Source organism: Lepeophtheirus salmonis, chromosome 6 (assembly GCF_016086655.4).
Source record: "Lepeophtheirus salmonis chromosome 6, UVic_Lsal_1.4, whole genome shotgun sequence".
Taxonomy (NCBI): Eukaryota; Metazoa; Arthropoda; class Copepoda; order Siphonostomatoida; family Caligidae; genus Lepeophtheirus; species Lepeophtheirus salmonis.
The window spans coordinates 35,206,048-35,224,077 of NC_052136.2; the positions used below are offsets into that span (position 1 = coordinate 35,206,048).

At 34.4% G+C, this 18,030-nt stretch overlaps 1 protein-coding gene across 1 annotated transcript; it reads right to left on the bottom strand.

The window, feature by feature from the left end:
• Positions 1-923: 923 nt before the first annotated feature.
• On the bottom strand, positions 924-17,763 carry LOC121120022 (general transcription factor II-I repeat domain-containing protein 2-like). The gene is made up of 2 exons (XM_040714871.1): positions 16,933-17,763; positions 924-1,217 (listed from the first exon to the last, which is right to left on the bottom strand). The coding sequence occupies exons 1-2, from the start codon at positions 17,761-17,763 to the stop codon at positions 924-926; spliced, it is 1,125 nt and encodes a 374-aa protein (XP_040570805.1).
• Positions 17,764-18,030: the final 267 nt, after the last annotated feature.

The window sequence follows — 18,030 nt, forward strand, 5'->3', positions numbered from 1 at the left end:
GCATGGGTAATCAGGTAGTGAAGTTGCCCGAGCTGACACTCTGAAGTTATCAAAAGGAAGCATATTTTGAATGTCTCGAGAAATCGGTCTACACCCGTAGTATAGAAAAGCTAGAGAAACGTTGGAATGATTGTATTGTTCTAAAAGGAGATTATATTGATGAATAAAAATGAATTTTGTGATTTTTTTTTCCTATCTAACCCCGGGACTTACTGACCTATCTGTTAGATATTAACGAGAATCTCTGCCTCAACGAGTAGTTGAGATACTCTTAATATTATAAATGTCCCAGGAAAAATACGGTCGTTTATATGAAGATTTAGTTGAACACATTCGTAGGATGGAATGGATAAACCAAAAGCAGCTTTCAGAAAGAAGGATAGTTTTTTATCTATTGATGTATAAAAAGGAATTACACTGATTTACGCGCCTGTATCAAAAAGGAAGTTTTTCTGAGATATTTTATAGTAAATTATAAGCAAGCGAGGAGATGTGAATCTTTGACAGGCAATTTCAGCTATTTCTGACTACCTGGTGAGCTTTCCGAGTGTCTAAAGAGTTTCCATGCATAAGGAGGCAGAAAATCCTGGCGTAATTTCCATAACGTTGATGATAATAACAATTGGTTTTATTGTATTGATCAGTGGTCACCCACTTACAACTTCATAGACATCTTTTTAGAATAAATAAACCCCTTGACCCGATTTCTCGACTCTGTGAAGAAGATGAGGTTACACTATTTCATCTTTTTCCATGAATGTGGCCGTACAATATAGGGAATAATTGAACTCTCTATGGAGTCTGCGGAAAAGAAAAGATCAATGGAGGACCAACTATTGAGGATCTTTAGTATGTTATTTAATTACCATTTATTTAATAATAATACACTTAGAAACTCATAGATGAACGTCTACCTGCTGAGCTTAGATTGAATTCCGATGTGGTGGTGTGTATCTAGGAGCTAAACAAATATAGCTCACGGTGTAGGAAGACGTCATTTGTTGTATTTTCCACTGTGCATCCAACCGATCAGCATTATGTTCTAGGTTGTATGGATCTTTAAAATCAGCTTGCACTAGTTGGACCCGGATTGCAGATGGTAGTGCTTTTAGGAAGAAACTTCTGGCTAACAAACCAAATTCGTGTCTATCCAGGAGATTTACTGTTTCGTCAATCATGCCGATGGTGTACGCGAGCTCAATTCCCCAATATTCTCGCTATATGAAGGATAGCTTTCATGGTAGGATATGGGTCATTGGGAGGATTTTCTATCAAAGGTACCGCCCGAGAAGCTGGCAGTGACAAGTAGACGTTCGTCTTCTCTTGGGTTATACCTTTAAAACGAAACTGCCGTTCGGATTAAGCAAACCATAACGAAGGATGTTCGGTATAAAATGATGGAGGTTTAACTGATGGTGCACTGACCGATGGTATTTCTTTATTGTCGATTTCCATCATCGATATTCCAACGTTTAGGGTCACCAATTTAGGTTTATCTTTTTCTGTTTGAAAAGTAGATTCTAATAACTTTTATTATTAAACTGTTCATCGTATATTATTATATACATACTTGCACAAACTTGCTTTCTTAAAGATAGCCAATGAAAAATAGTAAATATTTTATTCATATTTAGGTTATTTATGTTAAAATTCTAAACTAAAACGATCGACTATAAATTATAAATATATAATAAGTAAATTTCTATTGTAAAACTGCCTTGTATACAATTTTTTTTCTGTTCATTTGATGTAAATATAATCAAACTGCACCCCTTTCGACACTCTTAAAGTTGCAAGAAATAATTGACCATGTGAAAATACATATTTTGATACATATAAACCAATCTTTTCAAATGTTTGACCGTGTGATTTATTTCTTGTCATTACGATTGCTAACCTTCTTCAACCATATTGAAGAAAACATACTAAGATGAACTTGTTCATACTCTTCCTAATTTCTTTTTTTTAATTCGTTTTTAATATACGTTCTGTTAGTTGAATAAGTTGTTGTTTAGATTTTTAATTTCTTTGGTGCATTTTCGATTCAACAACACATACCTTAAAAATAACTTTGAGACAAGGAAAATCGATATTTTGAATATTTTTGGATTGGATTGGGAATTAAAAATGATTTTTTCTTGAGTGGTTAAAAGGTGTTTTCGCATCCAAAAAGGAAGGCTACAATTGAATTTAACGCAATCCCTCCCCCTGTGCAATAAAAATTAACAAGAAAATACCAAAATACGAGGTTGGTCACGTTTGGTCAAATAAATTACTGTTTTGAGATTAGAAAAAGAAAATAGTTGGTAGATTTTCCTTTTTTTTTTTCTTTCTTCTATTTTTCTTCATTATTTAACAATATTTCTAGTACAATACAGGTGTGTGCGTCTAAAGCTGAACACACTTTTAAATTTTACGCCATGCATATATTCTTGATTTTATTGAGTTGGAACCGAGCTATACTTCTAGGCAAGGGTCTTGACAAGTTATAAACAAAACTCCAGCAAAATCTAAATAGAAACAGTGAAACAGCAGCCGATAATATGGATAGACGTCGAGCCACAATTTCGGAACTTTCCGCGTGGGGAAAAACTCCCACTGAAATTCCCAAGGTTCTGAACTACAGTCGCACCACCGTTTACAGTATGGTAGCCAAAGGGAATCCTGAGGCGACCTCAAGATCTAAGTCAAGACCTCGAAGGTCGGACGAAATTGTTACTGCCGTGAAAAAGTCTGTCGAGGACAAGAGGCAAGGTCACCGTCAGCGGCCTCTCCACGGAGTTCAACGTCAGCAGAAGGACCATGGACCGGCTAGTTAAGAAAGATCTTGGGCTTAAGGTCTACAAGAGAACCCCTCGTAAAGCTCTCAAGCCGTAAAATTTAAAGGAGTGTTCCGTTTTAGACGCACGCACCTGTATCTCCCTGTAATGAAGACTATAGTTTGCCGCTTACCATAGTGCAATATTGAATATAATTAATTTTATTTGTCAAATGCCTTAAAGAATTTCCCCCTCCGCCTGGATTGCATTTAATTGGACTTCCATCTATCCATTTTGCCTAAGAGTTCATATTTTCCATTGGGATATCCTAGTCACACGCCTTCTGATCCTCTCTCTGAATTCTGTTTCTAAGGATCTCGTCTCTGTGTGCCTCACTCGGTGGATCTCATCTACTTTAATGGAAGGATCGTTCATTTTGCAAATCCCCCTTCCCATCAATGTCTGTAAGAGTGATTTCTGACCTCGTGAATCATTGCTCTATGGTCAAAAATTCATTAATTCCTCCAAATCTTCTACAAAATAAACGTATACTTCTATTAGAACTAATGAGTTTCATAAAAAGGAAGAATAAGCGACTGAAAGCCCAACTGAGGAACAGCAAGAGCTCTCATCCTCCATCCACAGCTTCTTCATTGAAATTCTGAAATCTTCCACTCGTTTTTCAATATCAAAAGATGTAAACAAGTAATAAATAACGCGTGGATAATTCTAGGCTCTTAAAGATAATGTGCCTCTCTTTTTTGGCAATGCATATTCTAATATGCTAATAAGTATATTTATTTATGCATAAAAATCTTCCATTTCATTTTGTATATTTGTAATGTCCCTAATAATTTGTTGAACCTATTTGATTAATTTCATATTAATCACTTCTATATCGTATCATCTGTTATAACTCTGCTTATAACTTCTATAAAAATTTATATTTTTTTATTTACCCATACTTATTTAACTTACTATTAAAAACAAACGTTATAATATTTTATTAAACTATCTTAATAATGTTCACCATTCCAATGTAACAATAAAAACATATATTGCTAAATAATATCTTACTTCATATAAATTAAAATAAACTAAATGCTAATTATATTTGAAATATTGAAATTCCCTACTCATCGTGAATGGATCTCTTCAATGATTCGCAATCTTGGAATCTCCTTCGCAAGGAAGGAGTCCAATCTGCTCTCTTAAGATTGATGATCAAGTTAAAAAAATTTTGTTTATTTTTTATTTTATATATCTGGTTTTGGTCCAATGTTTGGGAGAACATATCTGAAGAGTTTCCGATTTATCGTCTCATCAAAAATACAGACCCTGATTTTCGCAGTTGTAGGTTAAATTGTATCTGGATTTACGAATAATGAAGAAAAACTGACGGAATGGTCTCATAGGGGGGTCTTAGCTTCAATGTGTTTGTATAACATATAATATTTTGTATATAAATAACATTTGTCGCGAATAATTTGTTGATTCCAATTCAACAATATTTAATATATTCTATATAGTATCATTTGTCATCATTAATTTGTTTGATTTTCTATGTATAACTTCTGTAAAAATTCTTAATTAATATTTTTTATGATAGTTAATCGTTTTTTCAGTTGTTTTTTTTAACCAATACTTATTTAAATTAATTATACAAATATACGTTATATTACTTTAAATGAACAATTTATTAGTAATCTACTGCTACAACCAAAGTGTTAGCCATTAGTTTTTGATTACTCAATGTATAACTTATCATATTAACGACTTTAAGAGATCTCAATGTTAATATATCAAAATTAACATTGAGAACTGATTTTTGTTTTTAGTTTCAGGAAGTAAATTAAGTATTCCTGAATTTGAAAATTTCAACTAATTTTATATTAACTGTTCTAGTGTGATTTGATGTATAGAAGATTCTCATTTCTATAACAGAATCACGAGATATCCTCCAAAACCATAACTTTAATCAATAGTACCATATGTCTCGCTCCTGTATTTTCATCACACTCCCTCGATGCCCAGCCCAACAAATATGTGTGGGGATACTAGTGATGGGACGATTCCAAACAAAATTCCAATGGCAAGTCCAATGCGATTCTAGTAAAAAATCCCGTTGCTGATTCTTTTTTATGTTAAATAATAGTTAAAAAATACAATTTTGCTTTAAATTTCTAAGAAATAAAATTGATAAAATAAGTCGCCTTCATTTATTTGAGGTAAATAATTTTTATAGTAATGTACCGAGACTTGAATTTTGCAGCATGTGTATTTTTGAATTTCTGAAAAAAAAAGCACTCGAGGAATTTGGTGCTTTACTCGTTAATCGCTTAAATTATCGTTAATCCTCTGAATACTTTTTACTCCCCCAAACACTTTTGTTTGCTAAAAAAACTCGTCACATACACAAAAAATATTATATTTTTTAAAGAATTATTGAAACTTTTAATTGAAAAAAAAATTTCGTAATTTATTTTCCAAGATTGACTAAAAAAATAATTTTACATATTTAAATCAAGATCATAAGCGTAGTTTAACTGTTTTCATAGTCTACACGCTAATATTTTAATATAGTCTGGATATAATTTATGACCAATACGTTTTTAGTATTACTGATGTTTATTAATATGAATATGAATCGCACATACTAAGGACTGGTTTCTTAAGACTGGCGTATTAAATATGACGCACCAGGTTTGTTTATTATCATCACACTCAAATTATGTATCTCTTCATTTAAGACTGTCGTCTTTACAATGCCGAAAACTATACTTCTCTAGAATGGGAATAGTACGGGGTTCAGTGATCGGAAAGGAATAAGCATAACACAAACATGATACTTCTCTCATAAATAATTAGTACCCGCAAACTTCCTCGTCTCATAATAACTGATTTTTTATATTTTTTTTTCGTAAGGAATAGAAGAATGTCCCAGTTTCTTTAGGTTTCAAAAGAAAATCTCTATTAATTTTTGGCCCAAAACTTCGAAACCAATTTGAAGATAAAAAAATAGTCATATTATTTATTTGCAAATACAAAATTATACATCTTATAAAAACTGATTCCGATAATCAACTTTTACATTTTTTTCATTAATGAATAGAAAAATATTGAAGTTTCCTTAAAAGTGTTTTTAAAATGTTTCTCCTTGAGATAAAAGGGGCCATTATTTGGCTCAAACTGTCACACCAGTCTCTAGTTCATTATAATAATAATGAATGTAAGGCACATAGCAATCAATATCTTCTAGTTTTCCCAACAACATATTCAAATTTAAATTTGATCACAAAGTTTCGTGTTCAAAACGTTTTATAAAGCACATTCAAGTACCGTGAACTGACATCGTGGACTGATCTTGCCGGGGGCCGTAGTTTGGAGACCCCTACTGTAGATTGAGAAATAGCTGCAGATGGAAGAAGGATTTCATAGTCTGGGACATTTTCAATTCTCACTAAATTCTTATTGCATACAGCGAACTGTGATTGGGTCTACATGTGTGCACGTCTAAAACTGAACACTTGTTAAATAATTCTGTAATTTTTAATGTGTTCGACGAATTAATTTATTTAACATGGAAGATGAGAGTCTTAGATACATGCCTATTCAATATGGCCGCCCACTACCAACTCCAGCCTGGACCGGAACTTGCTGCATAACTTGGCGATGAAGCTCTTGTCGAGGTTGACTCAGGCATTCTTGAAGGCAGATTTAAACTGGTCCTTGGACTTGTATTGGACTCCCAACAGCATCCCATCTAAACGCCCAAACACTGTAAAGTCAAGCAGCGAACAATCAGGCGAGTGAGGCGGCCAAGAACTCCGATCGAAGAAGGCTGGAGTCTCGATCTGAAGGAACTCTTGGGTTAAGTTGCTAGTGTGGCAGCTGGCACCGTTTTGCTGCCACCAACACCTATCGCTGTAAGTAGCCTTGGCCCAAGGGAACACTTTGTCCTTCAAATATTGGCAGTACGCCTCTCGTGGTCCTCCAAGGAGATGAGATCATATTTCTGACCGTCGGACGCAACAACAGCCAGGATCTGTAGTTTGGCGAAATCTTGCCTAGGCTGAAGGGTGTCTCATCACTGAACAAAACGACGACATCGGCTGGCTTTTCTTAAGCATGTTGAGAAGAACTTTCGACCTTGGGAGGCGTTTTCCTTGTCTACAGGCTTGAGGGATTCTCTTGTAGACCTTAAGGCCAAGATCTTTCTTAACTAGCCGGCCCATGGTCCTTCTGCTGACGTTGAACTCCCTGGAGAGGCCGCTGACGGTTACCTTGCCTCTCTTGTCCTCGACATACTGTTTCACGGCAGCAACAATTTTATCCGACCTTCGAGGCCTTGACTTAGATCTTTTTGTCGCCTAAGGAGTCCCTTTGGCTACCACGCTGTAAACGGTGGTGCAGCTGTAGTTCAGAACCTTGGGAATTTCAGTGGGAGTTTTTCCCCGTGCAGAAAGTTCCAAAATTGTGACTCGACGTTTCTCGATATTATCGGCCCTTGTTTCACTGTTGCTATTTAGATTTTGCTAGGGTATTGTTTATAACTAATCAAGACCCTTGCCTCGAAGTATAAACCAGTTTCAACTCAATTAAATCATGAATATGTGCATGGCGTAAAATTTAAAGGAGTGCTCAGTTTTAGACGCGCACACCTGTATAGTTGTTTTAAGATTCCTTCTGTAGTTACAAGCTATGTAAATTGATCTTTCGTTACGTTCATAACAACAGCTAAGAAGTTACAGGATTCACCCCACCCTTTGTCTACGTGAGATATTGGAACTCGTCCTATTACATTCAAATGCAGAAAAGTAATTTTTATGTCAGACTCTCTTTTCATTTTTTGCTGAAATCTGTAATTTTACTATGATTATTTTGCGTCATTAATTCCTCATAGTATATCCATCTCACCTTCAAAATTAAGCAATGCCATTTTCAAATGCAATGCAAGCAGTATAAGATAGAGACCTGAAGTCCTCTTAAGAGGAAACTTGAATCCCCCATCATTGAAGAGATCGGATGAGTGCATATCGTGACTTGCTAAAATGTCGTTGCTAATAGTATGTTTTTCCAAAATAGACGGATCCTTTAATTTTCTGAGGAAAAACTTATTACGAAGTCGCACATTAGTTATTTTAAATGAAATATCATGACATCTAAGCTGTTCACCTTCCATACATTCTACAAATTGTCAGGATGACCACTTTTATTTTCAGTTTCTTTTTTTAACATATCGGTGTTTCAAATTCTTTGGATCTCTGTCTATCATCATATAAGAAAACATGGTAATTGTCTTTTTTAATTCAAAAATGTATTTACTGAATAAGAGATATAAATTAATACCTCATATTTATTTCTAATTCATAAGGTTCTATAATTATCTTTAGTCTAAATAAATGTAGTCTATAAATTTATGGAGGTTTTTATAAATTATATAACTAGCTACTCGTATATAAAAGAATTTCTTTTTACTTACTATATCGGATTACTTTTTTTTCTTCCTTTTTTCAAAAGCATACTAAGTTTCAAGCCTTTGTTCATCAGTACATTGTTAGAAAGTACCTAATACTCAAGAATAATGTGTACTTAAAAATAAGTAGAATATACAATTGACATAAATATACAGGATGGGAATTTTATATCCGGAACAAGCTTAGACCTAATACCTTGGTAACCCTGAAATCTAAGTTTATGGAACTGTCCTTATCAGTCTTAACCGAGAAAATTGTAAAAGAAAATATATAAAAAAATTTAAATGTTCTACGAATACGAACGCTTCGGGGCCATTATTCTGGTGCCTGGTAAAATGATTGCAGTAAAAAGTTTGCAGACAAAATGATTGTAGTAAGATCATCGTGTATATTTTGATTTTGAGACAAAAGGGATTGTAGGTAATGTGATTGTCAAGCAAAATCATCGTGAGCAAGATAATATTATTGTAAGACAATATTATCATGTGTAATTTGATTGCAATTTATATTATACTCGGACAATAAAAAACTTGAAGGATGAATATGAACGACTGGGCTTCAAGACAGTTTGAATTCAACCGTCACTGATTCCCTGAGTATCAAGGACCCCGTCGAATGCCCCCGAATACACACCAGCCTACGTGTTGTGCAAGTAAGCTGCTGGGCTTCAAAATAGTTTAAATTCAACCGCTGCTGCTTCAAAAACATTGAATGCCCCATAATACACACTTACCCATGGGTTGTGCAAGTGAACTTCTGGGCTACAGGGCAGGTTATTTTCCTTTGTCACTGCTTCCCTGAGCATCAATAGCCTCTTATAATACTCCATAATCCATCCCGGTCCTTACTTGTGAAGGTGAACTGCTTGGCTCTAAAAGATGATATATTCCACCGCCCGCTTCATGGGGCATCAAGGACCCCATCGATTGCCCCATGATACACCTAAGCCTACAGGCTGTGCAAGTAAACTGGCTGTCTCCAAGGGAGAATAAATTATACCACCGCTGCTTCCCTGAGCATCAAGGACCCATTTTAATAACCCATAATCCACCCACGTCCCTCAGGTTGTGCAGGTGAACTGCTTGACTCCAATTCAGGTTATTGTCCTTTGCTTAGGCTTATCTGAGCATCAAGTACCCTTTCCACTACCCCATAATCAACCCACAGGATGTGAAAGTAAACTGCTTGACTCTAAAGGAGGATAAATTCAATCACCACTGCTTCCCTAATGATCAAGGACACCTTCTAATACCCCAAAATCTACCCCAGCCTACGGGACCAAGACAGGTTATTTTCCTTTGCTGAGGCTTCCCTGAGCATCAATAACCCCATAATCACCCCCACGGCCCTTGGATTGGGTAGGTGAACTGCTTGGCTTAAGATAGAATAAATTCTACCGCTGCTGAACCGCTCATGAACGTAAACACCTCTGTAATACGTCTGACGATGCATAACTTACCGTAGTTGAGTATATTTTAATAAGAAATCCGAAATAAATCAACAAATTACGTACTAACAGCTATATTTAAGCTTTATCAAGCACTATTTCAGGTATGTATGTACACAGACCTACAATTAATTACATTACTTCCTCTTTTAATCCTATTACCAGTGAATATTTTTGGTTATGATGATTAATTGATTGAGAATACTATAATACGCTATCATTTTAATTTATTCACGAGTTATTATTTATATAATACATTAATAGCATTATTACTATGTATCTCTGTAGGACTGACTGTTTTAGTCGTTTATGAGTACTTTTAATAACTAATAAAAGTCTAATAAATAATAATGAATACAGGTATATCGTAGATTCATACTAATATGTTTTTCTAAATACATATATAAATTTCTACTAAACATCACTTAAACATATAAGTTTAGAAAATGTTCAAAAAAAGATAAATTAAAATTTCGTAATTTCAACTTAAAAAATATATATTTTAAAAATATATATATATCAATAAATATACATCTTTACAATAAAAAATATTTTCTTTAAAATATATATGTATATCTAAAAACTTCAATTCTGGATAACACCTCTCTAAAAATCAAGGATATTATCCAGATTATTGAAATCATTAACAATTCCATGGATCCTCAGATTGGTATATTTATATTTCTTCTTTCTTGTAGGAATTTCTCCTCCCGCTACATTTTGCTCAATCAGTGATTCATTTTTTCCCTGTTCTTTATTGAGGATGTCTAAAAACATCCAAATAGTGGGGTGAGAGGCTCCTACGAGTTCGCTAAAGGAACTATGGTATCCTTCACACGATGTAGTCGTTATAGAACCATCCTCCTTTGCTGGATCATAGAGGGCATGACTGAAGCGTGGGGGCTGTCTTGTAATGTTGGCTGTCGGCCTTCCAATCCAATTATCTTTAAGATAGTTCAGAACTGGCAACGATTCCTCTGGATAATCATTGTAAATGAGGAGATGTTCAAAGTATTGTTCCACAAACCTTGGTGGAACAAAAGCCAGACATGTGAGCATTCACATTTTCAAAGAAAAGTTTGGTTCATTTTCGAAGATCGATTGAAGAACATTAGACTGGAAAAGGCGAAAAATAAAATAAAAAACATTCCTTTTGGAAAGAACTAAGGAAAAAATTGGCGAAAGAATTGATGGCTGCACGTTCAAAATCAGTCATTATTTTAGGAGGAGCTAGACTCGGCTCCAACTCCTTCATTTGTTGAGAAGTATTGTGTAACTTATTTCAGATTTTGCAGCCATTAAAGTATACACTATAGGTTTCACGTCCCCATTTATCAAACCATGGACGCTATAAAGTTGGTGAAAAAATAGGGGCACAACTTTAAAGGTTTCATCTGCGTACCAAGTCGAAGACTGAGACAAGAGTTGGAGATTCTTACGCGCCAAAAAAATAATGAGTATTGCAGGACCATCTTTATCGACAGGGAGAAAAAATTGTGCACCTGAATGCGTTAAAGTATATTGTTCTGAAATTTCTAATTCCAGGAGAGATGAGGGCTTGATTTTTGATTCGCCAGGCATTAGCAATGCTTCTTTTAACATTTTGAAAATTGGGGAGCTATCCAGAAATTGCTACAGGTACAACAAATACATCGGTGGCTATAGAGTGGGTAGATACTTTTGAGTTCGTAGCCCTATCTTTAGCCAAATTAAAAAAATCCAGTCATTAGCACCTGAGCTCTCCAATTCTTTTAATAATGGTGTCGTCCACTGTATGAAGTCTTGCCCGCCATTTTTTTAAGTACAGTACCACATTTAGAAAAACTTTTGTTCCCGACTGTTCTCTCATGGACATATAAATGTCCTTGGTCTACTAATTTATTTTTATTTTATAAACTTTGCTCATATTCTAAAGGCATTATGTATAAAGTCTTGGGTGTGGAATAATGACTAACTCAAATAAACAATCAGTACATACAACTTAGTGAAAGAAGTACTTCATAATTCAAATCAACCCGAAAATCAAGAAATTAACGACATATAAAGCAGTGGTGCTCAAACTTTAAACCAGGGGTTTCCAACTTTTCAAGCTATCCTAAATTTAAACTGCCTTGAAGCTAAGCAGTTCATCTACACAACCCGTGGACCAGGGGGATTATGGGGTATTAGAAGGAGCCCTTGATTCTGAGAGAAGCACCAGCAGTGGAATTTATCCTGCCTTGTAGCCAAGTAGTTCATCTGCACACCTCGAGGGTTGAGGTGTATTATGGGACATTTGACGGGTTCCTTTATGACCAATGAACCGAGGCAGTGGAATTAATCGTCTCTTGGAGCCAAGCAGTTCACCTACAACACCCGAGGGTTGGGGTGGATTAAGGAGTATTAGAAGGGGTCATTGATTCTCAGGGAAACAGCGATGAAGGACAATAACCTGTACATCCCGTGGGGTGGGGTATATTATGGGGCATTCGATGGTGTTCTTGATGTTCAGGGAAGCAGTGGCGGTTAAATTTTAAATACTTTGAAGCCCAGCAATTTGCATTCATCATTCAAGTATTTTATTGTCCGAACATAATAAAAATTGCAATCAAATTGCACACGATAATATTACATACAATCATGTTGTTCAATAAGATTTTGCTTGACAATCATATTACTCACAATCATTTTGTCTCACAATCAAAATGTACACGATAATATTTCCACAATCCTTTTATCTGCAACCTTTTTACAGTGAGCCCATTATTGTGTCCCTCTGGGTGCACGTCCAAGGACGCAAATAACTCAATAGAAATTAATGTTCGAGAGCTTCAATTGATGTTAACATTCCTGGTGTCACGCTAGAATCTTAAAGTGGTCCAGTTTGTTCAAATCAGGTATTTGGAACCTGTATTTAATCCAGAAACCCCCATAAATTAAGACCTTCTTGTGCAATGGAAGTGGGGTCTCCTAGCCAGCCGGATCTGATCCCCTTGGACTACTATATGTGGGGTGTCTTGGACAAACATTGTAATTGTAATATTAATTATCCTTAATTCTAAAATCCCCAACCTGTAAGTAACTATGAACAAATAGAGGGCGCTTCAGTTTGATATTTCAAAAAGGAGGGGAAATAACAGCGATACTTTCCTAACACAAAAAAAATTACAATATATATTTGTTTTAAGCTGTCGATGTTTTTCCTTCCCACCTCCCTCTAATCAGTGTTGCAAGGCTCGTTTTTATAAGTAAACAAAGATATTATTATTTTTATTATTTTCTCATCCGCTGTTTTCATTGATTTTCATAATTTGTAGGAATTAAAGCAGGTGACTCTACGTATTATTTACTCAAAAAAGTTATTACATAGGATTTTTATTTTTATAGCAATTTATATCAATCAAAAGCCTACGTTTAGACTTTGTATCATTTCATATTCTGTCATTGATACTTATTTTGATAGAATTATCAATTCAATGTAATAGTTAACAGTTGGTAATAAGAAAAATACAGAAGACTAGCTACTCTAAGTTTTTTTTCTTCTAATTTTTCCTTTCACGTTTTTCAGAGTCGATGTTGAAATTGAATAAAGAAGCTAGTTATGTTGTAGAGTTGAATTTTGTGGTACGTGCTGACTTTAGGTTTATCAAAAAGCTAATGTACTCCCTGGACCATCAAATCATAGTTTAAAAAGTTATCAACCTGTTGTTTTTTTTACTATTATTCTTAAGTGGATAACATATAAGTATTGAGTAACTACGTGTGAGTATGCCCATAACTAACGGAAAGTAACACCAAGGAATTTGTTCGGAGTTATCTTAAATATTATTAAAGTAAAGTTTGTCTGTTTGTATACGCATAATAACTCCAACAATAACTACCACTATTTAGTGCAGGATTGCTCAAAGGACTTCAGTGTCCTAGTAATCTTTTTATTTTTTTCACACCTAGCTAGGATTGAAGAATATAAGAACTAAGAAAATAATGACTGTATATCGTATATAACATCAATGAATTCATCACTTCGAAAAGGGTTATGAAGTGAATATGTTGAAACTTTAGAGACTCAAACGACGTAGTTAGTAGTAACTACTTAATTTCAGCTATTGCAGTTTCCATAAAAGACCGATAATGACCGATCCTAGCCCTTACAAATTGTATTAGAACCAGACTAACAGGACTACAATCTTTTTTTATACCGATTTAACACTACAGCTAACAAATTAATAAATAATGTAAGGTTGTGTGAAAAAATGTTCCGATATTAAATATAATTGAGTCAATTATTTGACAAATTGTAATATGTAATTAATATATGGAGGTAATTAGATTAACTCTAATTTAGATATGTTTGATATCCAATCTATTTGATTAGTATGTATTACAGATTAAGTCATCTAAGCGACTTATTTACATTTAATTACGGAACTTTTCATGTAATCTTGGATTATTCATTAAATATTCAATAAGAATATTAAAAGTTAACCTAAAAATAAATCAATAAAATCGATCTTTTTCTTCTTGACAGGGAATATTGAAAGATTGCAATATATTAAACTGTATTCCGGATAACTTAATAAATAATTTATCTTTAGAATGCTAAAATATTTTTATCAATTGTTCTCGCCTTTAATTTTCATCTCCATAGTTATTTCACCTCAAAATACAGCTTAATGATTAAAATCAAAGACTTTAAAGGTCAAACCTATCGCAGTTGACGGTTTTGATGGTCATTTTCGTGTTCCACAGTTTAAATTACAATTATTAATGAGTTTTTTTAGCTATTGGGCGTTCCAAATCCTGATTTTCATTAGTGTGGTAATAACGAAAACTGTTTTGTTTGACATGGGGAGAGATAGCAACGTGTGAAATGCGTTATATTGTACAATTTGTCGATTCTGGAGTCTCAGATATAATCTTTCATTCCGATACTTGTAGTAGACCGAATATACATATAATAGTTATCATGGATTTTGTTTCGTTTCTGTAATATCCTTAGAATATTAAGAGAGTTAAGCAGAAGTTCTTTCAAAATTGATCACTCTCAGATGGAATGTGATGTTGTGTATAGTAGTGGAGTTGGAACCACTTATGCGGAATTAGTATTTGCGGAATTAGTAAGTGTTTCATATAAAAAATTGTGTATTTCCTAAAAAATCATATTTTTTTCAATTACTTTACATTGTAGCTATTAAAAAAAATTATATAACAAATGAACGAGATTTGCTGTACAAAAAAGATCGATTTGGATTTATTTTTCAGTTTAGCTATTTATTCATTTTCTCATAACATATTAAATAAATAAGTTATGTAAGATTGCGTGAAAATGTTACAAAATTCAAGATACATAAGTTGATTATTTGACGGATTTTAATTTAAGAAATATAACCTCCCCTAAAATGCTCTATATTGTTGTCAATTTGAGATAAAGTCATGACATTATTTGAAGGATAAACCTCATTTTGAATTGATCTCATTATAAAAGTCCATATTTATTAGCATGCCCAGCTAGAAGAGATAGAAACAAAGAGAGATAAAAAGAAAAGATGCCATTTGTTATAACATTAAGCCTCATGTCTCAAACTGAGTAAATAAATTGTTTCCTGAGCTCCATTGATACAAAATGACTCGTTGCATACCCGTAGTAACTGAGGGATTCCAAAAAACGGACATTCAAGGGAGTCTATAGAACAAATCCTTTTTCTTTTTCTCTCTCTTTGATTCTTTCGATCCACTTCGATATCAACTTCTGTAGAGCCTTTTCACTGACGTCATAATTTGCATCATAATTGAAAGATACGTAATTTTTGAGGCTCAGTGTTGATATTTTTATTAAATAGAATTAACAAATTTCCAATAAATACTGATTAAACTCCATCAAATGGCTTTAAAAATAAAAAGACTTCAGATCTGCATTGAATAATACTTTATGCCAATGATAAATAGTGATATTCGAATTTATTAATAAATTAGAAAACTAGGTTATTTAAGCCCCTTAAATGACTGACATTAACAATGCTGACATCACGTAAAAATGCTATATTCAGTTACTGCGTATAAGTTCTATGATAAAATTTGTTTAAGTCTGAAGAAATTCAGTTGGATGTATATCAATATTCGTATATTTACATAAATATAATATAATTTACCTAACTATGATTTTCGTCTGAATTTTTTTGTCTAAGAAGATCCCACTTCAGCCTCCAACAATAATCTGCATTAAATGTCAACTCACCACAAATGAAACAAAAATCATCGGGATTGTTTAAGCAGTTTCTTTACATTTTATTCTATTTTAGATACAGTTGTATCTGAGTTCCAAATAGCTAAGGGTTTCTTATGGATCTGGCAAAGGGGTTTTAGGTACCAGACAATGTAAATACAAAAGGGAAGGAGTGGGGTAGGTTATGGATCCAGGTCCGCTACTAAGTATGTCAGGGCCCTAAAATATGATAACTATATTATTTATTAAGCCAGGGGTTCCCAAACTTCACTATGCAAAGCTCCCCCTACACTAATACATTTATAATGAGGCCCCCTTTATACGAGTTTTCAGGGGCGCTGCTGGAACTTTGGGTGCTACGCACTCTGTGTATAAGGTAATAGCGGTCCTGTTTGTATGGAATATCATTTCCTGGGGATGAAGTTTCTAGTGACGCCCCTTGTTATAAGTGCCTCTTACCAAACTGATTATGTATTTTTAAAAAACGGGGCCGATAAAGCTGAACCGAGACCGAAACCGTTGAAATGAAAGAACCAACACCGGGACTAATAGACGGCTGAACCTGAACCCGGCACATCATTGATTAATACCGATCCCAAATTTGAGATCCTTATCTCTCAAGAGTAATTTATTTTCACACTTTAAATCAGGGGTGGCCAACCTTTTCAAGAGCAGGGCCACTTTTCAGAATGCAACAATTTTCGAGGGCTGCACCACAAAACCCTGACTTGGTATTTTTTTGCTTTTTTAAAATTTCAAATAATAGCATATACAACTTGGATATGAAACAATTAACATGCATGTATTTTTTTATGAATGACAGGATATATTAAATGCATATTTTTATAATATTCATAGTTAGTGAGAAGCTTGATGTTGGATGTTTTTAGCCAATTGGTTAATGTTTGGTTCTATTCTTGATGTGCACAGACGCAAACTATGCAGCAGATGACTGTCAGTTAGATTGCTTCTCAGTTTGCTTTTATGTATTTCACTTTGGGAAACAGTTGCTCAGAGGTATGTATACGTAGTTCCAAGCATGCATACAAATCTTTTGGCAAACCGCTTTAAATTACAGTAATCTGCAGCTGGTAGAGACTTATAAAAATCAATTAGGTCCATATCTTTGAAATCATAAAATATGATAATGTCATCGTCCTGCAGCGCTTTCAATTCATGCTGGAGTTGTACAGCTGCTGAGCTTATCTCACAGGTACAAGGCAATGAGAAGACAGTCATCTCTCTTCTGAGATTTGTGAACTCTGTAAAATGAGAGGAAAACTCCTCGCTATGTACTGCCTCTCTCTGAGCATAACTATCCAGGATCTCATTGTTGTCATAAAAGACAGATTTAAAGGTGGGAAAATGGTCAACTTTTTGTTCATAGAGCTGAGAATCTCTTTCAAATGTTCGGAGGTGCTTAAACAAGTCATGTACCAAATTGTTTTGTCCTTGAAGCTTGACACTGATTTGAGATAATTTTTGAGAGATATCATTTAAGAACGCGAGGTCCATTCGCCAGAGAGGATCACACAGTTCTTGAACCTCCTTTTGTTTCAACTTTAGGAACAGCATGACCTCATCTAATAATAACCAGAAACGTTGCAATTTTGATGCTCTGCTAAGCCAGCGAACCTCTGTGAAATAAATAACATCTTCAGCCTGGCTCTCAAGTTGTCTCAAGAACTCCTGAAACTCTCTGTGGTTTAGTCCTCGTGAGCGTATGTATTTTACTGTTTTTACTGCAACGGAGTTGACATGATCCATATTGATAAGTTTAACTCTCAGGTTCTCCTGGTGTATGATGCAATGAACTGAAATAACATCTGGCGTGAACTCACGTACATTGGCAATGAGGCCATTGGGACAGCCAATCATAGCTCTTGCACCATCTGTACATAGTTATACACATATCCTGAAGTCCTCAATACCCATTTTCTGTTGTGATGCTTGAACACCTTCAAATATATCTACACCTCTTGTAGCGCCTTTCTACGGGTTCAAGTCAAGCAGTTCTTCAGCTACTTTGAAATCCTTATCTACAGCTCGAATAAATACAGCCATCTGTGCTGTGTCTCTGATATCTGTACTCTCATCTAATGCAAGTGAATAGCATTCAATATCACTTAGCTTCACCTTTAATTG

What these genes read in the sequence shown, in the direction of transcription:
- LOC121120022 (XM_040714871.1), bottom strand. Translation starts at nt 17,763, where the DNA reads ATGATTGGCTGTCCCAATGGCCTCATTGCCAATGTACGTGAGTTCACG. An exon ending in AGCGGTTTGCCAAAAGATTT is followed by an intron (nt 1,218 to 16,932) that starts GTATGCATGCTT and finishes TCCTTCATATAG; the next exon opens with CGAGAATATTGGGGAATTGA.